Source organism: Ornithodoros turicata, unplaced genomic scaffold (genome assembly GCF_037126465.1).
Source record: "Ornithodoros turicata isolate Travis unplaced genomic scaffold, ASM3712646v1 Chromosome54, whole genome shotgun sequence".
NCBI classification, from domain to species: Eukaryota; Metazoa; Arthropoda; class Arachnida; order Ixodida; family Argasidae; genus Ornithodoros; species Ornithodoros turicata.
Genome location: NW_026999382.1, coordinates 453,722 through 480,474, shown reverse-complemented (window position 1 = coordinate 480,474; position 26,753 = coordinate 453,722). Strand labels below are relative to the sequence as shown.

The following is a 26,753-nucleotide window of genomic DNA, read 5'->3' as shown; positions in this document are numbered from 1 at the left end:
TTTTGAATGCAGTACCTCCGCTCGATTAAAAATGTCACCATTTGAACTTTACGTTTACGGTATTTATATATTTACTGAAATACCCCGAGGGCCAGGAGCATTCCAATGGGGAGTACATTCCTTAAACTTGTGTTAGAAAACATACACGCGAGAGATATTAAACACTTGTGCAATGAGCTTTACGATGATACAGGATATTACGACAGTATGACGCGATGTTATACACTAGACACAACACCAACATCCAAAAAATGCAATATTTACGGTACTATGCGTGGAAATAGTTGAAAAGTGAGCCACGAAAATGAGCGTGATTTTCAACATTGATAATGTTATGTGGAAGATCGTTCCATTCTTGAATGGCAAGGGGAAGAAATGATGATGAGAACGTCACAGTTCTGCAGAATCTTTGGGGGATGATCATGTTGTGGAAAAATGAATTAATGGATGGTGCGCATGAGGGATAGCCGATAACCTAGAGGATAGGAAACAAAGAGTCACAATAAATCAAGCTGTCATCAACAACATCAACTATAACATCAGGTGTGCCACAAGGAAGCGTGTTAGGGCCGCTCTTATTTAACTTATGCGTTAACGATATTATACGGAGGTGCGCGCACGGTGAAGTTATTATGTATGCGGACGACACCACTTTACTCTTCTCTGGTGCGACTGTTGATGATCTTGTTCAGCAAGCAAATGCTGATTTAGAATCTTTTGCAAGTTAGACGTCCGAAAACAAGCTGAGAATAAACATTAACAAAACGAAGGCGGATATTTTTCGGCCAAGAAATAAACCAACCGAATTTAAATCTGCGATAACCATTAACTCTAATGCAGTTGAGGTCGCATCTGAAGCTAAGCTCTTAGGTGTCCATTTTCATGAGCACATAAGCTGGAATAGCCACATTTTCTATACATTAAGTCAAAGGTATCCAAAGCGGCAGGGGTCATTAATCGAAACCGTTTTGTTTTGCCTCAAAAGGCTAAACTAATAACCTACAATGCAATCTTCCAGTCGCATCTCAATTACTGCTCTCTGGTGTGGGGAACTACTACTAAACGAAATTTGATGGTATTAGCGACGGTTCAGAGGAAAGCTATTCGGGGCGTAATGAACATACCTGCGATGTCCGATACCAGTAGAGCTTTCGGTCAACTAAGTATTCCACCTGTGAAAAAACCTTTACAAGTATAAGCTTCCGCTGGCGTATAGAGATGCTGTTTCATTTAATTAAACATCATTAAACATTAAACAGCTGTTAAGCGGCATAATTGCACTTTTCTTGGTTTAGCACGTTTAACGGAAACCTTGCCAAAGTATCATACCTTTGTTATCATGCCTATCATACTAGTATCATACTAGTATCATACTAGTATCATGCCTCTATTACTCTCCCATAACCCAAATATTGCATACATTGATAAAAGGACGCTTCTTGACACTTTGTTCGGTTGAGCATTTCGTACTACTTCTGTATTACCCCTGTTGTATCTTCTATATTGTACTGTACTGTTCTTTTTTTTTTTTTTTTTTCAGAACTGCTATATTGCTTGCGAGGTCCCGATATGTGTTATTTCGTCCATTCTTCTTGTTGTCCCACGTATCCATACTCTCGTTTCCGCCACTGTCGAACTTATTCACGGGCTTGGAGTCCACTCAAGCTGCATAATGTAGCTTTTCGTTCTAAGTGCCACACTGTATTTCAGTGAAAATAAAGCTTTTGATTGATTGATTTTACGAGGAAGGGATAATGGGAAAAGATCCAATCATCACTCCCCATCATCGCGCGCCAACTTGCGCTGGAACATTTAGACACTGCACACCACCAATGAAGGGAAGTGTACACTGACGGATCTGTGGTACCAGGCAGTTCAGTGGCCGCATTCTACGTGCCGAGTTGTAACATCCAGCAAGGACTTAAGCTTCCTCATGAAACATCCTCCACAGAGGCAGAGCTCTACGCCATCTACGCAGCATTGTCATACATATCGCGTCCATCAGCGGACAATTGGACGATTCTCACTGTCAGCATTACAGATGACACTTTCTCCACACGACAGACCTCATGAACCAATTATGATTTGACCTTTCATGTCATCTACACATCGCGCCACCCTCATCATCTTATATTTGTTTTTACTTCATCTTTGTGATATATTTTGATTTAGGAATAACAAGCCGACCTTAGGTCAGGCTGACCTTTCCGAAATAAACGTATTCCCCCCCCCCTCCAATTCCTGTTTCATTGCACTGATGCTCCAGCGGTTTGAGTAACTAGAATAAATGTGGTAGCAAGATTCTGGACCGATTCTAATTTATTGGTAAGAATGTGCTGGTACGGATCCGAGATACTAAGCATATTCCTGGCAGTTTTGGTAGGACAAACGTGTAAGCAATTTTACGTACGACTGCAGGGGCTAGTTTCATGTTACGCTGAAGAAAGGTATGAGAGGCAGAGTCATGAGCGTTCCAGGTATGTCCAACTTGTACGTCTTACTTTGAGGGATGGGTATTTCGAATACAGTGTACGAGTTATTAATCGTTTTATTAGAGCGGGAGCATTTGGAAATTGTAAGGGACATGTGGAGCATCATGTCTCAATTTGCTTTATATCGTTTCGCAGGAGAAGGACATCATGAGGGGACGTTATCGTACGATACAGGACACAAGTTGTCGGCGAAAAGTCGGACGTTGCATGTTAAGCCGATAGTTAGGTAATTAACGCGCACGAGGAAAAGTTGAGACACGTCCATGAGGAACCCTCGAAAGGACAGGTGTGAAACTGGAATGGTTATTACGTTAGCAACAGTACACTGAAGGCGGTCACATGGAAAATTCTGTATCCAATGAAAAACACGCTGTTTAAGAGTTAACAGCGGTCACGATGAGACGTGCGTGGGGAACAGCGTCGAAAGCTTTAGAGAAGTCCAGAAAAATTGCATCAGTTCAATGGCCCTTGTACCCAGCTAACTGTGTTTCGCGTGAGTACGTTTTACGAAAACCATGTTGGTGTAGGAGGAGTTACTCTCTAAGAGTTTGGCGTGCACGGTGCACTTGTCAGTGACATTGGCCTATAATTTGCGGCACATATGTGCTTATCGCCTTTCTTAAAAATCTTAGCAATTTTTACAACAGAGTCGGCGGATAGCGACTGACTGAAGATGTATGACACAATCTTGCTCGAAACTGTCTGTATGTTTTTCGGCAGGTTGGAACAAATCGAATGAAATCCAGAGGATGATGAAGTTTCAAGTCATTAATGACGTTGGTAATTCCATCATGTGGTATTGTATTTCGTTTTATGGACTCCATGTAGAGGGGGCAAGGCGGTTGCATCCTCTCGCGCAAATACGTAATTTCACGCGCATAAGCCGCATCGCAGATAGGTCACAGGACGCGTTTTCATGAACACTGAAAATTTTCTGGCAGATAAGGCGGACTTGCAGATAAGCCGCGGGCAATACGAGACGACTGATTTGTGCGACAAAGGAGACCGTTGTGAAGGGCCATAAACCCTGTAGTCCATACCCCGGGATCGGCATAGTATACAACAAAGGAGGTCAGTTCTACCAAGATCGGATTGTTGTTGGGCGTTTTTCGTGGATTCGTGGACCCGCCCCTGTTACGCACTGTTCGTGCATCGGCAGGGCAGTGCTGTTCCAGAGACGCTGTTGGCCCTGATGAAAAAAAAAAGAAAAAAAGTAATCAGATAAGCCGCAGAGCGCCCGTGAGAAAAAAAAAAAAATCACACATAAGCCGCGGCTACTACGCGTGAAATTACGGTACATCAGAGAAAACCCTGTCTTCACTTGAAACATCCTGACCATTATTGTAATCGAGGAGTCAGTTTGGGGTTGATTACATTGAACAACTTTTTTGGCTTGGAAGAAAGTAGAGAAACAAGTTCATTATCACGATAAAAGTGTTCCTTAGCATTTAGGATGAAAGTTTGATTGAGCTGCGCAAGCCTGGTATTTTTGAAGCGAATACGGATACCGTGACATGCGCGCACTTCTGTACAACCGCTTCTTTTTCCGAGAGAGCAACTTTCAGTTTGTGTTTGTACCAGGGAGCGTCAAGATGGGATGAGATTGTTATCGATGGGGGATGTACTTATCAGAGAGTTGGTTTAATTTGTCTCTAGACATAATCCAGTTATATGTCACGGGCATTTCCAGGATTTTATCATGGGGGGGGGGCAAAGCGCTTCCAGGGGGAGGGGGCCAAGAGTGCAAACCCCCGCCACCTATCACACCTTTCTCCGGACTCGGACGTTGCTCTCTGTGTGGTTGTTCAGCGATTCCTATCATGACATCTGAGAATAATCATTACGACCTATGACTAAAGAGCGCAATATTTTCACAAGTGCACTTGGAGTTTCGGGGAGGGCTACGCCCCCCCCCTTTGCCCCACTCTCAGTACGCCCATGACTTATGTTCTACGGAACGATTATGGAAATCTCTGACAAAAATGTCGTGTCAGTCGTTTATTTATAGTATCCGCCACTTGCGCAGAAACTGGCGCCGTCTGTTGGACGCGGAAAGAACTATAGGGCTTCCTTCGTTCGAGAGTGTTCGGTTAGAACGCTCTTGAGATATCGCAGTGGCTTCGCTTGTTTCTTGCCGTCCGTCTGACTGTTTCTTTGGGTGTTTGTCGGTCAGATCATGAAGAGTGAGAATTTCTGTCCATGATCGAGGAGGACGGCATCCCGTTTCCGTTCTTGGAGCTCGGGTGGACAGTATTTTTTTTAGCATGCTCTCATGCAAGAAGTTCTCACCAAAGGCATCCGCCGCCTGGGAACATTAGGGAATTATATCCAGTACAAAAAGTATATAAATGGGTACTATGTCGTAGACAGTATCAGGGAGCTGAAGATCCGTCTAAGGAGGGTTCAGTCGTGAAGTGTAAAATGAATGTATATATTGTAACTTGCAGTGCATACTGTACAACAAACATTTCCCCAGATGCGGTTCTCATAACTGAGTCATTTTTATTACTTTGTTCATGATAAGGGCACTTGACAGATTACATTATGATAATACGATAATACATGCACATTTGTTTAATACCTTCCCTGTGTCGTGTTAGGCCTCATTTATAAAGGGCATTTGGAAATTACTAAGGCGTACATAAAATATCTGCTCAGCAATGTCCACCATGCTGATGGGAAAGGCCCGATCAAGAATGTGAAATTCTTTCACACGTCGGATCACACGTTCAACATGCACTCTTTCACTGGCAATTTCTCTTGTACTTTGAACACTGCTCTTGGATATCTGGGCTTCTCCTCTCACCCTAAATGGTGGATTGTACACTTGAATTCCTTGGAGGAGACACGGAACATTGAAGCCCTTATCTACCACTATGGCATCACCCTCTTCGAGGCGATCTAACAATCCTCTACTCTGCACCATGTCCACATCAGATACGGACCCACCCCAAAGCCGGGAAACAAAGCTGATGTAACCGCCCGGGGTGCAGACAACAACTGTTTTGTATGTGTTATAATGTTTATAATGCGAGCAAGTTTGTCTGTGCATTTAGTGAGGGTGGCCTCCGGATTCTGACTTGAGTCGCATCGAGTACTAATCTTGTATTGGGAAGCTTGCGAAAAGCTTTGGACAAATTCGTTTGTGTTACCTGGACGGTTGGAAATGCTGTCATGTCTCGCAATTCTTCCTGTCATTTCACAGCCCAAACCCACCCAACCCGCTTTTGAGGATATCACACGGAACCCCCTCCCCCCCCTCCCACAAAAAGAACGTAACTTCTTGCCCTGCACATAATAATTCGTACAGCCATAAGAGACGCAATTCACAGGCCTGGCTTGCAGCAGCGGCCAAATCGCGTCTGTTTTCCAGCCAGTTCGAAACCCGACGGGAAGCACGAGGGAGTGGGGAACGTGCGCATGCGCCGTGTTTTTTTTTTTTTCATAAGTGGCGGAATAGTTCGCACAGGCATCGACGGAGGCGATATTAGCACATGGGGCAAAAACTTGAATGAACTCAACAGGGTCAGTGGTGAGTACTAAGTCTAAGTCCAATGTATCAGTAGAGGTGTCAGTAACCTTTCTCGGGAAGTTCAAGTGTTGAGGTCGAATGTCATACATAAGCTCACACGACACGTTGACACGATAAGGTGGTGGTTAATAAGGTGACACGTTCTTCGGAGTTGGGGGCAATTTTAATGGAAGATAAAGGGAGGACTTATTTGCCTGGAGTTGAGGTTCAGGTGTGATTTTGGGCTGCATAGCTCGCTGCAGTCTGCGTCTTGCATCGCTCCTTGCCCGCGCTTGAACACGTATGGGAAATTTCACCTCGAAATCACACGCCGACCTGTCTGACCACAGCCGCCTCAGAGAACACAGTAGCGTACAAGTTAACGAAAAGCAAACATGTATATTTGCTTATATGCAATTTGTGTGCTGCACGCCTTGCGCTCGTTTGGGGTATCCGGTCGGCTCTTCATCTGGCTCCAAGACTTCCTTACGGACTGAACTGTCGCCGTCTGTACGTCCCAAGGTCAAAGCTCTCAGCACCCTGTTCCACAAGGAGTCCCCCAAGGAAGCATTCTCAGCCCGACACTCTTTAACGTGGTGATGGCCGGCCTACAATCAGTAATTCCTCGTAAAGTGTCGTTTTCCGTGTATGCAGATGACGTCGCCCTTTGGACAGTTGGGAAAATCACGCCCAGCCATACAGCGCCGCCTGCAGCTCGCTTTAAATACGTACCTCGCGCATCTTGGGATGGACCTTTCACCCGAAAAGTGTGTCGAGCTCCCTTTCACGCGCAAAGCTATGGCCAATTTCCCTCTTTGGCTTGGTACAAAGAAGCTTGAGCCGGTAGGCTTCCACCGCTTCCTTGGCGTGGTAATCGACTCGGACCTGCGCTGGGCTCGGCATATTAAACACCTTGAAACTAAAGTGCAGCGATGCCGTGTCCGGAGCAGACGAATTTTCCGTAGCGAATGAGAGCACTTTTAACGTTTGACGTCACAGTCAATGGGGAGTGGCTTGTGGCTGGAGCGCGCGATCCTCCCGCCACGGAAGCGATTTTATAAATCGAATTGCGCTGTAACAAAACATTGTTCAGCCGAAATATTTTACGAGAGTGATTTTTACACACTGCTTGACAAATTAAAAACTGTTCTCAGCCATTCAAATTTCCTTTCCATGCTCCTTTAAACACCTTGAAACTAAAGTGCAGCGATGCCGTGTCCGGAGCAGACGAATTTTCCGTAGCGAATGAGAGCACTTTTAACGTTTGACGTCACAGTCAATGGGGAGTGGCTTGTGGCTGGAGCGCGCGATCCTCCCGCCACGGAAGCGATTTTATAAATCGAATTGCGCTGTAACAAAACATTGTTCAGCCGAAATATTTTACGAGAGTGATTTTTACACACTGCTTGACAAATTAAAAACTGTTCTCAGCCATTCAAATTTCCTTTCCATGCTCCTTTAAACACCTTGAAACTAAAGTGCAGCGATGCCGTGTCCGGAGCAGACGAATTTTCCGTAGCGAATGAGAGCACTTTTAACGTTTGACGTCACAGTCAATGGGGAGTGGCTTGTGGCTGGAGCGCGCGATCCTCCCGCCACGGAAGCGATTTTATAAATCGAATTGCGCTGTAACAAAACATTGTTCAGCCGAAATATTTTACGAGAGTGATTTTTACACACTGCTTGACAAATTAAAAACTGTTCTCAGCCATTCAAATTTCCTTTCCATGCTCCTTTAAACACCTTGAAACTAAAGTGCAGCGATGCCGTGTCCGGAGCAGACGAATTTTCCGTAGCGAATGAGAGCACTTTTAACGTTTGACGTCACAGTCAATGGGGAGTGGCTTGTGGCTGGAGCGCGCGATCCTCCCGCCACGGAAGCGATTTTATAAATCGAATTGCGCTGTAACAAAACATTGTTCAGCCGAAATATTTTACGAGAGTGATTTTTACACACTGCTTGACAAATTAAAAACTGTTCTCAGCCATTCAAATTTCCTTTCCATGCTCCTTTAAACACCTTGAAACTAAAGTGCAGCGATGCCGTGTCCGGAGCAGACGAATTTTCCGTAGCGAATGAGAGCACTTTTAACGTTTGACGTCACAGTCAATGGGGAGTGGCTTGTGGCTGGAGCGCGCGATCCTCCCGCCACGGAAGCGATTTTATAAATCGAATTGCGCTGTAACAAAACATTGTTCAGCCGAAATATTTTACGAGAGTGATTTTTACACACTGCTTGACAAATTAAAAACTGTTCTCAGCCATTCAAATTTCCTTTCCATGCTCCTTTAAACACCTTGAAACTAAAGTGCAGCGATGCCGTGTCCGGAGCAGACGAATTTTCCGTAGCGAATGAGAGCACTTTTAACGTTTGACGTCACAGTCAATGGGGAGTGGCTTGTGGCTGGAGCGCGCGATCCTCCCGCCACGGAAGCGATTTTATAAATCGAATTGCGCTGTAACAAAACATTGTTCAGCCGAAATATTTTACGAGAGTGATTTTTACACACTGCTTGACAAATTAAAAACTGTTCTCAGCCATTCAAATTTCCTTTCCATGCTCCTTTAAACACCTTGAAACTAAAGTGCAGCGATGGCTCCCCGCATTTCAACATCTTTCTGGCTCAGGATGGGGCTGTGATCAGCGTTCCCTGCTCGCGGTTCACGCGGCATTGGTGAGGGCGACTGTGCTTTACAGCCTTCCTATTCTGCACAGGATATCAACAACTTCATTAAATACACTTCGGTCCCTGTTTGCTCGAAGCCTTCCTCGATGCCTCGGAGTTCCAAGAATGGCTGAAACACGGCAAGTACTGGCTGAAGCTGGTGAGCTCCCGATTGAGGTTCTCCGTGAACGTGAAACGGCTCGGCACTTCCTCCGTTTGCGTGCTCACATTCCCCGCCACACGCCCTTCAGGAACATTCGATACCGCCCTGAAAGCGAATTTTGCGCCAGAAAACTCCAAACTCCTGAAAGCGACTTCTATCGAGTAGCGCAGAGGACACGCCAGACTCTCACTGGCTTCATAACTAAGGACACTATACCGCCGGAAGCCCCCTGGTCTCTACCGATACCGCCCACTTTTGTACGCCTTCCAAATCTTCTGGAAAGAAGAGATCAGGTCCCCCCCCAAGTCCTCCGAGCCCACTTTCATGCTCTGGTAGACGAGAAGTTTTCTACGTTTACGGCAGCATATACCGATGACGCATCCCGAAACAACAAGTCCGCCTCAGCATTCGTCATACCACGGTCCTTTGATACTCAGTATTTGAGTATCAATGGACCGTGGTTATACCATCCGCAGGCGTAGTGCACGGAAGACGCCTTTCACATCCAACCTCCCCCACAGCTGCGGAACTCTATGCCATCCTTTTCTTTCTACAACACATCACTGATTTTACACCGTGGGAATGGGCAGTCTTCACAGACTCCAAATCTGCACTTCAAGCAATTGAAAATTCCGGCATACGAGGCCCATCCGCACCCGTAGTCACAGATGTGTTAATGGCTTACCACACTATCTACGCAGCAGGCCACTGGCTAGTTCTCCAGTGGGTTCCAGCCCATTGTGGTGTCGTGGGGAACGAGCATGCAGACAGCGCCGCAGAAGCAGCACTCTCATATCGGAAACGGACCAGTATTGTTCTGCTGAGAGGAGACCGCCGTTCAATTCTCCGACGCCTAGTGACACCCCTGGCTTCCCGCCAATGGACAACCGACATTCTTCCCCCCTCTATGTTGAGCAGAGTTGATCCAACGCTCGCTTTCCGCATGCCACGAAACACCTCTCGTCAAGATGCTGCATTAATCCACCGAATGCGCCTCGATGTGGCCTTTACAGCTCAGTGGCATTACCGCTTGAGACAAGTTAACTCTCCCACCTGCTGCCACTGTGGTGTTCTTGAGGATCTGGAGCATATTCTTCTTCATTGCTCCCACTACCAGCCTTCCCGAACCACACTCTCCGAGTCTCTTCGTCAGCTGGACTCTCGCCCCTTCTCCCTATCGAAATTGCTTGGTCCCTGGCCTAATCCAGCCCAGCAACGCTCTGCGCTCAAATCTCTTCTGACATTTCTGGACACCATCGGACTTGGATCGTTATTGTGAAGGGGCTCGTTATTTTATTCCCCACTTTCCCACCAGCAATGGGGTAGAGTATCGCCTGTGGCGATGAACCTCCCCACTCTCCAAAGCCAAAATAAAGTTGTTGTCATGCAATTCTGCTGCGTTTGAGCTCTGTACTATCCTGTGTCTGCTCTGTGCAATGCTGCCGTTGTGAACAGTTTTGCCAGGTCACCTAAGCGGAAATTCAGGAGATCGGCACCAGAAAATTCAGTAGAATTCAGTAGATGTACTAAAAACAACTTTATTGCGGAAGAAAAGGCGAATTAACGCCTACGGGCAACGCGTGTCAGGATAATCTCATGTGAAACATACGATTCCTATGCCTGCGAACGGGCTAGCTTCGTGGTTTTCAACTTCCCGCGGAAATGACGTAGCGGAAGCTTGGAATTGACGTGTTTCGACGTCGGTTCTACGGCTCACTGTAGCGGATTGCTGAGATGATTGAGATTTTTTAAACGTAAATTACCGTACGTGCAGCAGTGAAGTGTTTGCAAAAAGTAACATGAGTGCACCTTGAGGGGTACGTGCAAACTGCTTATTAGGTTGCTGTGTACGACGAGCTGCTAAATGCGCTATCACAGCGCGGCGCACTGAGGTTAATTACATATGCAAGAAACGAGTGACGTCTTCGTTATACTTCTTAATGCGGTAACTACGGGATATGGAAGCTTCAAGCCACTTCGCTTACGTATCCTGAATCTCAGCAGGACAACTGTGCATACAACTAAACAAAGGCGTCGCCGTTGCAGAGCAGAGCAGTGTATTTGAGCAGCGACGTTGGTGTCAATATTTCTTTATCAGACAGCAGTGCTGTAAGATCTGACGGCCAGTATTTTATACCACTGTTCATATGTTCGATCCATTTCGTCATATAATATTAATACTCTCTACATCTTGAAGATTTCATCAGGCTTTACTCACTTAAAATAGTATTTTTGTATAAATATACAGGGTGTCCCATCTAAATGCGAACAGATATCTTAAAAATATATATGTCACTTTTTTCGACATGAAATCAATCGCAATGTACCATATGCTAAACGCCACTCATTAAGAGGGCACCCAGCACACTCCGAAGGCAATGTCCTAATTAACTTTTTAATTATAAAAACTACGAAGTTGTCCCAATGCGAACATCCGGTCTCTTCTGTCCCTGATACCGTAGCCGTTTTCAGAACAAAAATCCGTTCCATAGATCGTCCAAGGTATATTTAAACAGGTAGCGCAACTCCCATAGGCCCCTGTGTCTTCAGAATGACGCCATGATTGAGACGGTCAGCGCCATCCATCCGTTGCGCGGACTACTACGATTGTAAATAAATGACGTCAGAGATGACGTCACTAGTATGAATAATAATTAGTACATAATTAGCCATGCACGTTTACATTGGCCCACTTCACTTGCTCTGTATTCCCTTTTCCGCGCCCAGTCAACAATACCAGACGAGAACACAGAAAAATAAAGCATATCAGGTTTAATGAATCATATCAATTCCAAATACATACGGTTATCACAGATTTTGACAACTCCAAACAGAAAGGCATCGTGATGACCATACAGAAATTAGGAAGGCTCACATAAGGCCCATTTCTCACCCAGAGCTATACGTACGCCTAGTGATTAGACATTTGCATTTATTCAATGAGTGGCCGTTATAGGTCCATTGCAACAAAACACGACATCGTTGGTGCACAGTTTGTTCCTGCTAACACTCACACTATCATGGCCGCTCGTCCCATGACGAAATCTTTTTTTTTTCGCGGGCCCAGCAACAGGGGATGCATTGTATTCACCTGTTCACACGTGTTAATCTTGGTCTACAGCACGGAGATGTGAACGTCGCTTCCTGTTTGACCCAAAGAGTGTCCGAACTCCGTATTACAATGCACGGACACACGGTACGGATACAGAGACGCACGGATAAACACCCCCCCAACTGTGACACATGCGCAAAGGAGCAGGATACGGAAATGTACTGAGTGGTAGATGATCTCGTATATGTGCACGAGCGGGGCAACAGAAAGTTTTTTCTACATTGAAATTATGAATAACCTATTAGTATACACACAAGCGACGCCCATGTTGCAAAGTTTTTCTGTTTACAACCGTACCTCTACTGTCAACACCCAGGATCGCTCGCGCCTCTTGCTGGTGGCCTTGCCGATGGGTCTGATTTGGTATTTTCGCTAGTTTTCGCTACCAGTTTAGATATACCTTGGATCGTCTGCAAAAAATTCGTAAAGTAACACAATTTTTTCTGTATTTTGTTCATTGCGCATCTTCTGAGACGCGTCTTTCCTTCACCCCAAATGTGAGAGGGTTAATGAGCACACTATCGCCCCTTGCATCCTGGAAAGAGATTAAAAGAAAAGGGAAAATGCAACCTAAGATAAGGGCAGTTCCGATAGCGTCACCCGATACACTCGTTCCTGTTTTATTTCCGCAAGTTAAAGCTCGTCTTCGACGCATGAGGCGGCACTGCGCTCCTTCACCCTCTCACATTGGGAGTGAAGGGAAGACGCGTCTCTGGAGATGCGCAATCAACAAAATAAAGAAAAATATGGTGTTCTTTTACGATTTTTTTGCGGACGATCTATCGGACGGATTTTGAAAACGGCTGCGGTATCAGGTGACCGAAGAGACCACATGTTCGCATTGGGACAACTTCGTACCTTTTATAATTAAAAAGTTTGTTATTAAAAGTTAATTGCCTTAGGAGTTTGCTGGCGCCCTTTAATGAGTGCCCTTTACGGAACATGCTATATTGCAATTGACTTCATCTTGAAAAAAGTGATATTACATATATATATTTAAAAAATCTCTTCGCATTTAGCTGGGACACCCTGCATATATATATATATATATATATATATATTTGCACGAAAGCTATTACAATATACAGGACTGGAAAAAAATCTTGACTTCACTCGAGGGGAACCGGACAAGTAACAGCTGATTATAGGTCACGTTGCATTATTAGATGCATCTTCGTGCCTAGCCTATTCGTGATATTTAACTCCATTTCAGCTGCTGTAGCTTCTGTTGATGGTGGTAGTGATGGTTCCATTTAAAAAGCTGAGACAGGTTCAAGTTATCAGTAAGCGCAGTTCGTCCTTTACAACGAAGACTCGGAAGCCTTGGCTTCAAGTTTGTCTGTACTATCGACGTGACCTGCATTTGTCATCAGAAATCTTCAAGCGCAGTTTTCATGTGGTAGATTCGCTAAACATGTATTTCTAAGAAACAAAAAAGGTGGCTTGATTTTTTTTCTTTTGTGTCATGGTGCGACCGTTAAAGGGCGGTAGAGATGTGCGGAACCGCGCGCATGCATGCCGTACCTGCTATAACGCCTCCGCACGCGACTCTCCAAAGCGTCCTGAGACCGCATGGGACAAGATGTTGAACGACAGCGAACGTTTCCGTTCTTCCATGTGAGCTTTTGCGAAATGAACGGAACAGACGCCACTCACTGTGCCGATAGCGCATTATTTTCTCGTGAACGTTGTTTAGCTTTCACATTCCTGACACTACTTACCTGCACTCCCGAATTTTATTCCAATGTCGGACCATAAAGTCGTTTGAATACGACGCTTTGTAATGTAAGCAGCAGTGACATTTATTTCCGGCGAGCCCCGCTGCGACATACCTTCCAGTCACGCCGTCAATGCTCTCCGGCTGGGAAGAAAACAAGGACGTCACGCAACTTCCGTTGACCTCCTGATTGACCGAGCATGTACGGAATCCGAGAAGCCACAATAACCGCCCAAAACTGCGCTGTTGACGGCTTTTCCCGTCCCGTCTCCCCGTGTGGGATTTATCGCCTACACCCCACTAACAGCCCCAATATCTGGACGATAACCATACCTGGGTAAATTACTTCTAAAATGTAACTAAATTACATTACTCATTACTCCGTTTAGAATTTAATTAAATTACATTACTCATTATTGCAATTGGAACGTAATAAAATTACATTACAATTACTACGTAAAAATACTGACATTGTAAAGTCATTACTGCGAGTTTAATCCGAACGATATTGAGGACGTGCGAATTCATTGTCAGACAACACTACGTTGTAAAAACAATATATATTTTATTCTGTATCGATTGCGTGCGTGACCGTTCAAAGTGGGCGTTGGAATTCTTTTAACTCGCAAGTCGGCAACTCTCCTTCTGTCAAGTTCCAACAGAGAACACACACTCGATTCCTTTGTAAAAGTAACGAGTAGTGTCATTAAAATTACTGCCAAATGTAATTAAATTACATTACAAATTACATAAGTTAAAGTAATGCATTCCATTAATGAGTAACTTTTTCTGGTAATTTTTAATGGAATGCATTACTTTAACTATTAACTATTACAATGCATTACTTACTACTCAGGTATGACGATAACCCCCTAAAATTTTGTGTGATTGCCCAATACTTACTCAAAAGCGTGTAAATATACCCGCTTGCGAAGCCCAACACCCCCAGATATACGAAATTCAGAGGAAGCCACTGGGACGAATGGCAACAGCTTATACGTATATATGCCAGGGATCGAACCTGGGACCTTCCGCTCGTGTTAGGCGGATGTGATAATCACTACACCACAAATACATCTGCGTTTGTTGTCTTCAGTTACCACAAACTGTCTGAGAACAACTTGCAGGTCACGAGACATTGCTGTCTTCGGTCGGCTCATTTGCAAGAATTTCCTTGTTTTAACAGGACGTTTGTGCCCCTTTCGAGATACCTCGTCCTGACACCCTCCACACCTTGCTGAGCGAACGCCCTCATGTTAAACTGAACATTTGCTCGGTGTGGACATCGCACGGATGCGCGTCGGAAGCCACAGATTGATAACTTGTTCGACCGACCCGGTAGCGCTCTCCCGTGGTGAGTAAGGTAATCACAGTGCCAACACTCGACAAGAGAACAAAACAACAACAAAAAGAAAGAAAAAGAAGCGCAGTAAAGAATGGAAGAATGCCAGCACCTTTGTTGCAGGAATGCTACACCGTAGCACAATAAAATACGCTAGATGGAAAGAGAGTGGTGAACGTGTTTGATTCTCGGCTCGTCCGCGCTCGGATAGGTGGCGCTAGACGTTTCTTCTTTTGTTGTTGTTGTTGTGGTGCGAATCCCGTTACGTGGTTTGCGTTCAGATGAGGATGTTCGCGTGGTGGCTTCGGATGATTCAAACGACTCAGCATATATTTCGTTTTTCTCGCTCGTTTGGCGCGCGTAAGAGCAATGACCGTCCGTTCGGTTGTTTCAAATTCAACTCAGTCGCATTCGCTCTTTGAATTTTTAAAGCTGTGTTCGACATTAAACGCGTAGTTTTGTCAACAACCCTTATCCCAAGTGATTCCTATTTCTCTGGAATTTGCGTTCCAAGTGTTGTGCCGTGGAGGTTGTTTTAAGTGGTGCAAAGGAAGATTCCCTCCAAGGAGTACGTGGCAAAGTCCTGCAGGACGTACTGCGAGGAAGTGGTAGTGTCGTACGGTGCGGTGTTGTCGCTTTTTGTGTGCCAACGACATCAGCTGTGTTTAAAATACGCGGTTCTGTGTTGACAGTGTTGCTGCAAGCGCTTTTGGAGGAGGCATTATGATTGCCGCTCAGGATATACCTAGCAAGGTGAGGGTGTCCCCCTTTAATCAGCTGGATTCACAGTTAAGCGTATTCGTCCGCGCCACACGTTGTTTACGATATGTGGGGAGCGTCGTGGGTACGAATGCTTCTGTTACTTATAGCAGTGGTTTCAACTAAAATCATCCGCGATTTAAATCGCAGTGAAATGCTTTCAAATATACTGTGCAGGATTCAAGGGGAGGGGCCTCGCAAACAAACCTTCGAGAACTCCGTTAAAAAAAAAAAATATATATATATATATATATATATATATATTTTTTATACGTAGCAATATGTTTTATGTAGCGCAACATTTGTGCTGCGGCAAAGTGAAACTGTCCACCTAGCACTAACAAACGGGAAGCTCAGTTGCTCGAAATTTGAAAACAAGTCGTAATAAGTCTAGTAATACTTTTGACAACAGCTAGTTAATAAGTATTGAGTTACTCTATGTTGCAGTTTATAGTGTATGTCATGCTGAAGTTACGGCGTAATGCTTTCACGGCGTTTACTTTCATCCATCCAGATGGACAGCGTTGGAAATTCCGCCACGAGAGTGGATCCGCCTCCGCAAGATATTATATACCCGCAAAAATATGAAATACTGAAAACAGCGAGAAAATATTTGTGGCGGTATAAGTACCACTGTAATTCGTGTGAACGAAAGAAATGCGAGCAAGTAGGCGGATAAAGAAAATGCTTAGTCGCGCAAGAAAAAAAAAAAAAGTCGTAATGGTGGATAATATCGTCTGTCCTGACGGAACTCTCATACACAAAACGAAACAATGGTGAGAGAGCTGAGCGCTGCCGCAAGTAACGTGCGCGGTAAAAGTTCCCGAAAAGGTAAATACCCTCTGCTTTCCGAAAAAAAAAAAAATACTTTTCGTATAACTTTCGTCAACTCTTTATGTGCACACGAGACAGTTTGAGAAGTTCTCGGCCCCATCCAGAAGGAAGCTTATTATTACGGTACATACCGGCGATTCGCATCTGTAACCGAAAAATAGGAACGGGATCATACGATACGATACGATCAACGATAGCATTATGTTATAAGAGTCATGTACGAAACGTTGCCACTTGAAAAGGCTGAGGTCACGAGCTTCGGGTTGCACGTGTAGCATCGAGCACCATACTTGCCATGTCACGTCGAGAGTCGGAGGTTCGAATCCTGGGCTTTCCTCAGACGCACATTCCCCGTCAGTCGTGCCGAGTCCTTTCACCACCACCTGGGACAAACACATTTTCTTATAATCACTCGGCTATTGCTTTGTATGAAGTGGCTTGCCGACTTTTAAATACCTCGAAGAATTGCTGTATTCATAGATTGTTAGCATTTTTTGAGCGAGCACTTCTGTGCGCAGTTACAGCTTGGGGCTGTTTTGTTCCGCTGATCACACAGGCAGACATTCGGTGTCCTCTTTCCTGGACAGCCGAGAAGTGCAGAACATGGAACGTTCCGTAAGAAAATCGAAGCAGGGAACAAAGATACTATATCGAGCGATAAAAGGTCATATACCATCACTATTGGAGCCCAAACTCTCCAAGACCTACGTAAGCTATTGAGCTGGGATGGTTGACATCATACAACAAGTTACTTTCGAAGCCATTTGACGACACCTCGTGACAGTTCGCTGCTGAGAGGAGGTTGTCGTTCCGTACGTCGACGTCTCGTGACTCCCCTGGCTTCAGCCAAAGGACTGCTGAGCAGAGTTGATTGAGCGCTCGCTCTCCGCGTGCCTCGACATACATCTCGTAAAGATACCGCACTAGTTGATCGAATGCGCCTCGATGTGGATTTTACAGCGCAGTGGCGATACCGCTTGAGACAAGTTGACTTTCCCTAATGCTGTCACTGCGTAGATCTAGTAGCACATTCTTCTCCATTGCCCGCACTATGAACCCCCTCTCTCACAAAATTGCTCCCTGGCCACATCCAGTCCACCAACGCTCTGCCGCTCTCTTCACTTTTCTGGAGACTTGGATCCTTATTTCATTCCCCGCATCACCACCAGCAATGAGTATCGCCACTGGCGTTCCCATCCATCATCTCACAATAAAGTTGTTCCTGACAGTGATCTATGCAACCCCACCCCACTCTTATTTACTAGTGCACCTCATACAGGGGGTGCCCTTGCCATTTTCTACAAACCCCCGTGCTTAGGTTTGGAACAAAAGTGAAATATTTCACTCGAAGCTGAAACAACAGCAAATCTGCCGCAAATCTGGAGGACTAGAGTAGTTGGACTAAAAAGGGCTACTAGAAAATAAAGGACTAAGACTAGAAAAATTCGACGTCCGACGCCCAAGTTTTAGAGGATTTCCGGAAACGAAATCCGCGAAAAGAACGTAGAAATGAGCTGAAACATTTCTATGAACCTGAGGGGAACTTGGACAACACGCACAATAACGGTTTTTATGTATGTCGTCCAAGTCCTCCTGAGGTAAGGAAGTCTGTTTCATCAGCTTGCTTGGGTTTATCGATGGGCGGTGCGATGTGAGTGTTTTGCAACATCCGCTATTATGATTTGTCTCCTTCGCTGATGTAATGGAAAACATTTTTCACCGACCTTGATAAGCAAGCGGAAGGCATTTTTGAACGAAACATTTGGAATCTTGAGCCGGCTTGGTTTGTCCGAGAACAGCGTTCGTATAGGTTTAAAGTAAAATATAAAACTAATTAAGTTTAAATTTAAAAAGTAATCAGTTCACAATGAGTTCATACCAGCTTGCCTCCACCATCTTTCTTTTGTCACTAAAAAGTGGACTAAAAAAAGAGGCTGAGTTTGAGACCGTGTTTGTGTTTGTCTGTTATCGTCCCTACCTCGTCTCGGGTTTTCAAGTCATGGGTCGTCACCACCGGCTCGCTTGCTACCTAACTTTCCTTTCGTTAAAAAAGAGACCTGGATGATGTAGAGACCTTTTTCGCCAGCTTCATTAACTGCGGTCTGGTTACGAAAAATAACATTTTGCCTAACGAAAAGAACTCTCTCGTAAGGTGATTATTTGTATTAGTTCTCCATAGACAATGTTAACTGGAGTTGCCTGGACTGCATATCTCTTCTAACCTGAGGCTCTCCAAGGCTAAATAAAAACCTATTTGCGTAGCCCGCTTAGTGTCTGTGCGGATCCCGGCGTCCCAAAACTAGGATAATCAATGATCAAAGATGGAAGTCAATTAAAAGGTTAGCCAGGCTGGCTAGCAGTTTAGCAGGCTGTCCTAGAGCTGGCTAACCTTTCATCATTAATTTCTTAGGCATCTGAGGCTTGTATGTATTTGGCCTTTCTATATGTGTTCCAGCCTCAGAACATGAATTGTCTCTCGTTGTAGGATAATCAAGATGAGCTTTCCTGACAACCACTGGTTGGTGGCGCACTTGTGTCCTTTGTTTTCAACCGTTCCTTCCGCGAAAGATGTCCTAATCGGAACCGTCGTCCACGACACATGCTGACAAAACAGCCCAGCCATCGAAAAGTGTCACAAACAAGCAACAAAATCACCGGAATTCTTTTCATCTGCGGCACAAAATATCTCTCTTTTTGTTCAAAGCTTAAATAGACGAAATACAAAAACGCCGCGCCACTTGACACCCGTATATCACGCGGTTGGGAAAGGCTCGGGAAACCAATTAAGCGGCCCCGGTGGCTCAGTCGATAGCGTGTTCGCCTTGTGATTCCGAAATTGCGGGTTCGAACCCGGCCGCCAGCAACTTGGTGGCAGGGTAAAAGTTGCTTAGACGAACCCTCAGGTGGGCAAAAGCAACCAACCGCTCATGATCTCAGTTGTCTCGCGACGTAAACCCCCAATTATTATTATTAAACCGAGCGCACGTTGATATTTTCGTGAGGTGAGGTAAGGTTGCAGGGGGTTTGAGTGCGCCTTTGCGTACGTAAGGGATAGCCTGGTCGGTTTGTTGCGGATGTTTTGCGCGTAACTACCAACGCTATCTCTTACGTACGCAAACGCGATAGCTTACGATCTACTAAAACTTTCTAATCTCTTTCCAATTCTTCTCTTATCACTAGCGTCTGCTTCGCACATCAAGCTTTCCTTGGTATCTCCTTCGCGCAGTGGCATCCTTCATCGGAACCAACCACCAATACTAATACAACGCACGTGCACGGCTTTGTTTTGCCAACGAAGGGTCGCGACATCTGGCGGACATCTCGTCAAGTACAAGTTGTGACGTTGATTGTTTGCAAACAGCCAGACGTCTATTCAAACGGTTAGGAGCATCTGGCTTCAAAGACTATGCACGGAAGCTCCTCATTAAAAGTCGAATAGACCTAGCAGTTTGAATTTTATTTCGACTATCCTCCGTTCACGCTGTGCATTGATTTGAAAGTGAAAATGGCCTCTCCAGGAAACTAGACCTGGCTGATTTGCAGTTACTCTGGAGGGATAGACGGAGCAAAACGTATCAACACACATTCTGTAAACCCCCCCGGAATCCACATTTACAAATTTCGGGATTGTAAAAACGGATTTGAACCCTAATTGTGTGTTACAACTTAAGAGGGGATACCAGCTCCAAAGGCCCCATGTATTTTCTATGGAGCACGTTTCGTCCTTAATCTCGGTTAATATTCGACGGATTTTCACCCGGTTTGTTTTGTACGGTAGCTTGTCCAATGATACATTTGAGCTTCATTACCGATTTTTGATTTTCGCTCTTCACATTTCACTGTATTTCCTTCAAGAACCCCTCTTTTCTTAGGAGATTAGCCGTACATTCTTGTCGATCCGAACAAATGCAACAAGGTCCCGCGTGTTGTTGGAACTACATGCCCCAGCGGTGTATTGCGCACTTCCTGCACAACGGTACTGGTTACGGCACCCATCGCCTCTAGCGCCATCTGGTGGCTGTCTAGACCCCGGCGCCATCTCGTGCCGAGAGTCGGCGAAACGGAGCGGCTGGTATCCCCTCTTAAGCCATCCGTCTGTTTCACGTGTCACGATAAAAGCTAACCAGGGGAATAGACGATTATCCCCCATCTGCGTAACAGACTTGGAACTCGTTTGAGTAATGTCCTCTGAGAGAGAAAAATATAGTTGTGTTGAGAGCTGTACTCCTCGGACCATCTGTGCAGAATTTTATTTGTGCTTTTCTCAAGCTCGACAAAGACTGCATGAGCGATGGTACGAACATAAAAAGATACCGGGGTTAACGTTCTTCTCCGGTGCACGTACGTTTCTCGGTGAAAGTGTTTGGAGAAGGATCCTCCTTGCATAGAGAAGAAAAGTGAAGCTTACTTTGGGGGCAAGCCATTATAGATTCTTTCGGAATTGTTTCGTTAGTAGTGAGGTGTCCAACAAAGTATTATAATAGTATTACTGTAATACTTTGTAATTAGCATTACGTATTATAATACGAGATTGAAAAAGTATATGTATTAGTACTATAATACGCAAAAACGTGTATTGGCTACTCATAGAGAGTAATACTTCTATAGGCCTTCACACTAACCATTGTCACTGTTCGGCTCTAGTATGCACTGACAACGATGGCAACCTGGACCTTCATTCCCTTCCCACTCACTCCCCTTCTTTTTTTTTTCTTTGTTCTAATAAATATATCCCCCCTGTAATTACACATTTGTACTGTTCCATTTTTTGTCGCTCGCTTTGTCACAATCACACCTGGTGACATATGAAGTCGCAAAGTATAAGGTTGAGGTCCTTTTTTTTAGGTCTGACGAAGGCTATGGTTGTTGTTGACCTCTATGGGGATGGAAGGTCTAATCCTTCCGCACAGTGTCCTACAATCCTGGCGCACAATCCTATAGAGTGATTTTCTTTTTTTTTTTTTGTGGTGATTGGCGGTGAAATCTATTGCAGCACCTTGTGTTCATCTCCAAGGCTCCACAGTCTGGTGCAAACCTTTGCAAACCAGGTGCTCACCTTTTGGAAAAAAAATGCTATTAGAGGCAAATTGTGTGTAGACGGCCACTGTGTAATAGCGCAGGAAATTTACGTTCCGAAATACATGTTGCATGTGCGTTGGTGTTTTCTATAGGAATACGTATGCGTGTATTTCCCGTATTACGAACGTGTTATAATCAGTGTTGGGGGTAACTCGTTAGGCTACTTTTTCCGGGAACTTTTAACTGAACTCGTTGCTTTTTAGGCAAATTTGTCAGAGTAACTTGGGGAATCTGGTAAGTTCCAATTCTTTCTTCTTTTTTTTTCGGTTATGGTCTACAGACATCGCAAACTGCCGTCTCTAATCAGTCACACGCGGTCTGACTCCACTGCCTTGTTGTTGCGCGGTGAACGCGACAAATTCTGTTCTGGCCGTACGTCAGGTGACGTTCAACAAGCAATGTATTTGTAATGACAGCGGGATGTAGCAAGATGAAAACTTAGTCTGTCAAATGTGCGTAGAGGACAACTCATGGAATCTGTACATGCTTTGTGCTCCGTTGAATTATTTTACTACCCAAAAAAAATCGTCAAATGTCGCCGCAAGGAGGTACGGCTTCTTTCATTATACCGAAGACCGGTGGGTCATTCCACATTCCACAGAAACCATCTCTCACAAAATATTTTCGTCGAATTTGGAGGCATTATCACGTTAGGTGTTGCTAAACACATGGAGCGCGTCTAAAAGTGAGGTGCATTTGAATGCTTTTCCTGAGAAAATGGCTGAAGTTATTTTAGGTCTGTAAACGCCAAAGTGACCATAAAGGATCACTCTTTCATTCTGTATAAGAAACTCTCATGTTACTGTTGTTTTTCGTCCCATACTATCGCCTAGAAATCCACGTTTTCGCGGTATTATTGCTATTTTTTCTGAGTCGCTGCTTGCATATAGTAGCAAAAAAATTTGGTAGACACGGAGATGGTCACTTGGTGAACACACGAAAAAATTATTTTCCAGGATATAAAAGAAGAGCGAAGAAAGCATCGTGAACTATGCAGAATTTGAGAAATTATCTATGTTGCTAGCCGAAAAAAATCGATGTGGCCAGCGCGATACGAGCATTCTGTCAACACTAAAATAATTGTGAATGTATCTACTTGAACATACCAAAAAATTGGGAGGGTACTTTTTATTGTTTTTTAGCAATTTTTCTTTTTTTTTAATTTGTTGCATTCCAGTCGTCACTTTTCCGGAGTGTAAGTAACGGCGTTGCAGTAATTGATATTTTTTGCGTAATGCGCCGTTACGTCCACCGCTGGATGTAACGGCGCGTTGGATGTAACATCTCGTTGGACGTAGCGACCCCAGACCCTTTACAGCTCACATTTCAGAAGGAGAAAGCATTGGGACAGTTGAGTCCCATTCGGAAAACATTCCTCCAGAACAGGGTGATCGGATGTCGTGAATAATGAGATGACTCTCAACAATATTGCAGAAACGTCCACTAAAAGAGCAACTGGATAGTCCCGTCCCAGGCTACAGCGCAAGGTGGAACCGTCCGGTCCTAACAATATCCGGGAAAACACGAAGGATCTTCACTGACAAAGCCTCGCGCGTCGATTTTGAAACACGCTGACGTCTCTCCCGCATAAGGTCGAAGGACAATGCACAGTTACTCTGAACAAAACGTGTGGTGTGAACAAACGGTCCCGAAGCCTCCGATAGTCTGTCGCCAATTTGCTTGGTGGGGGGAGGGGGGGAGGGGGGATGTTAAATATTATCAGCTGTGCACCACATCGGACCGTCACCGTGCAAAAGTGTCAGGGAGTGTCGATGGGCACGTTAAGTAGCGGCTCTGCTCAACGCGCTCGGTGTACTCTGTACGTCGTACTCGGTGCAGTCTCTGGAGCCGATGACTCCGCAGATGAAGGGAGGTCGGAGAATTGGCGGACAGAACCATCCAGAGCGTTCCAGTCTTGAATGCAACCAGGAAAACAGAAAAGTGCGTATTCACGACATCTGTTGCGGTTGCCGCTAACGTTCTTCATGGGGATGGGGGTGAGGTTGGTAGGGCGCTTAGGGAGGTTAAGTTAGGGAGGTAGGGCGTAGGGAGGTTAAGTACTCATTATTACTGTTGGACGAACCATCTCAAGGATAGTTTAATATGTGCGTTGTGTAGCCAAAAAGATGGCATTAAAATCCAACGTTGATTTCATCAGCCTGACGAACGTACCTTCGTCACAGCAAAATCAGACGTAAAAACTGTGACAAGTGACGCCGGTCTCCCCTATGGTACTTGTAGTAGTTCCCGTCACTACGCCAAGTTTGTGCGGTGGGTAGCGTGTTTGTGCCGCCATACGAGATAAAACTTACGATGTAATGACAACCACGACCTAACTATAGGTTATAGCAACCATGTCATTTGCACCCCTTCCCAGCTTCCTCAATTGCTCATAGTTGTACGAGTTTTCGTGGGAGCGGTTGCTGTCGTCTGCTAGGGTTGTATGTCCGCTTTTGCACGTTCGAAATTCCAATTTTCAATCATGATGGATATCTCGCAGCTCGATGCGTAATGCCCCTTGCGGGCCGTGCGGACAGGCTAATGCATAGAAGTTGCCGAATGCATTGTCGCCATAATCTATTGTAGGTCGTGGCCACAACTCAAAATCAGTTTTTGGTTTCAGGCCTTTAAAGGGTTGCGCTTCATTGCATCCACGTTGTACTCCTTACCAGAGTGTCGAGGAAGGGACCCTGGACTTGAGAAGAAGCCCATCGTGATGATTACCTAATCTAGAGCACGTGACCTCACTTACCTCCCAGGGCCTCTTTGCTGTAAAACTTTGAATGCACCTTCACACGGACCAAAGTGTTCGGCATAACCCTTCGAAGATATTTCTTTTGTAGGGGCACACTTTGAATAAAATTTACCTACCGTTGTATTTTCTATCATTTACGTCACTTCATTTTTCTTGCCGTGTATGCAGTGTTCAGTAAATATATGCCAGGAATATTTCTAAAAGACGCGGGTAATGCTTCCTCCCCAAATGAGCGAGTTTTACAGCGAGAGCTGGAAAGCAACGCGAGGACGATAGGATTCGCTACCTCTGGCTACTGCTTAGAGACACCTTGTCCAGCGCCTGTTCCCAAGCATGCAGTCCCGAGAAACGCACGGGCAGAAGATCACAGTGATTTATACCATCCTGCACCCCTGACCTCTCCCCCCTAACTTCTTTTCTTGTGCACCCCTTCGTTCTTTCAGCGCTAGACACATGTCGACAATGTCACATAAAGCTATTAACTTCCATTAACATATAGCTATTATAAACGTAACGTAACTGTAATATTGACCCCAGCTTTTTGCCACCCCCCGTGCTTGTGATTGTGGATAAGCCACTGATTCATTATGTCCAAAATGCGTGTAGTTCCTAGTCATCTCACATGATACCATTCTAGGTATTTTAAACTTTGTACACAAAGAGAGACACATGCAAACGTGATTATGATGGGAGAATTGTTTTATGGTTCAGTGCATCTACCAAGTGCGCGAATTTGAGCTCTGATTTCTGTGTTCTGCAATGACAACTTTTAATGTCCTTTGTGTCTTTTGCACTGGTAGTTATAACCTCGCACACCACACACGTCTTCATACGGCATTGCTTACGTTTTATGCAGGTTTAACCAAATTTCCTTACGTCTTATCACCGGTTCTGCGCTCACAAGGATCTGTGATTGTCTGCTGCCGCATTTGGTCCCCTAGCGGATTCTGGAGGGAATTTATTTACACGCAGTTTGTTGAAATGGACCGACGCGCTCAAAATAACCTTAAGTTTCCTGCTTGATGTAGCGTTTTCAAAAGTATTACAATTACCGTAGTTGTATTACATTTCCATGTGCCAGCGTGCACGTGTTTTTTTCCCTTTTTTGTGAAGTCCGCCATCTTGGAAGCGGGAGCAAAAATAGTGAGTTTTAGTAAACCAATTTGCAGCGTCCCGCTGCGGCACACAGTACGATAATCCGAAACGATATCACCATACGCGAGACTGACGCTGTTGACGTTTCAGTACACTGTGAAAGGAGACTGTACGGTTAATCCGCCATTTGCGAAAAGATGACCATAACGCGAGATGGTAGCGGCTGTTAGCGGCAGTTTACCGAAGCAAAGTGGTAGGCACGTGACTAACGAAGTAGGGCCAGGGACACGGACAGCACTGGCCCAAAAACGGGACCGCGACCCTGAACGGGTCGCGGGCGGTTAGGGTGTAAGGTGGGTAGGGTGTAAATTGAAATATTTCTAACACCCCTCGTGGCATAAAGTTGGTGTTTGATAACTTACACCAGTCCTGGTGTAAAAGCAGTGGGGTGTAAGAAATTACACCCTTTAGATGCATGGGCCGATCTGATGGGTGATCTGTGCTTCAACTGCAAGGATGTATGGGTACAGTCAAGAGCCATCAGAGGAATGTGTTGCATAGCAGGCTACCATTATACGTGCATCCACCAGAGGACCCACAACCATGCCCCTGGTGGTAGTAAAATGCTGGAATGCATTTTGAATATTTATTCCTGACTATTCAGGCATGGACACAAAGCTTAAACAGAGACTTTTTGACTAGACACCACACTGAGAGTGTCTGACTAGACACAGCTTGTACAGGAACCATGGGTCATTTTCTCATCCAAAAAATCACTTTACATGAGCTAAAAGTTAAAAAGGTAAGCTCTGTAAGGTAAGCTAAAAGGCAAGCGGCCCTGTATGGAGTCTTGTAACATTGAATTTGAGGAACTGCAATGCACAGCTGACAGGGGTGCTGAAAACTGAAAACAATTTTTTAGTATTGTCTCCTTCTTTTCTTCTGTTCTTAGATGAAATTTTACAGCTATAATGTTATACCTAATTTATTTCCATTTTGAGCCAGAAGTTACACTCTGTTAAGAATTCCACTCTGTAATGACCCAGGGCAAACAAATTTCATAAATGAACGAGTAGTGGTGCACAGGTTCGGTCAAAAAAGTGTGAGCAGTGTCAGATGGGCACTTTCACTCAGTGGTGGATGGCTGACATTGGCCTCGAATGTGCATGGAAATCAGCCTTATCGCAAGTGATAACAGCCACTGGTCCCCCTCTGATCAAGCGGACG

The 26,753-nt window shown here is 45.0% G+C and overlaps 1 protein-coding gene and 1 non-coding gene across 3 annotated transcripts in view; one reads left to right on the top strand and one right to left on the bottom strand.

Moving 5' to 3' along the window:
- LOC135374358 (5'-AMP-activated protein kinase subunit gamma-1-like) overlaps positions 1-26,753 on the top strand; it is a 398,802-nt gene that overhangs the window by 14,629 nt on the left and 357,420 nt on the right. Inside the window, exon 1 of one of the 2 annotated variants that reach the window (XM_064607349.1) lies at positions 15,303-15,757. The exons of the other annotated variant lie outside the window; for it this stretch is intronic. Coding sequence (XP_064463419.1) covers positions 15,728-15,757 — 30 coding nt within the window. The 5' untranslated portion in view covers positions 15,303-15,727. Of the gene's footprint in view, positions 1-15,302; positions 15,758-26,753 lie in introns of those variants that run through there. 2 annotated transcript variants of the gene reach the window in all.
- Positions 14,663-14,737, bottom strand: Trnav-aac (transfer RNA valine (anticodon AAC)). Its single transcript has one exon. It is a non-coding gene; the product is annotated as a tRNA-Val (tRNA).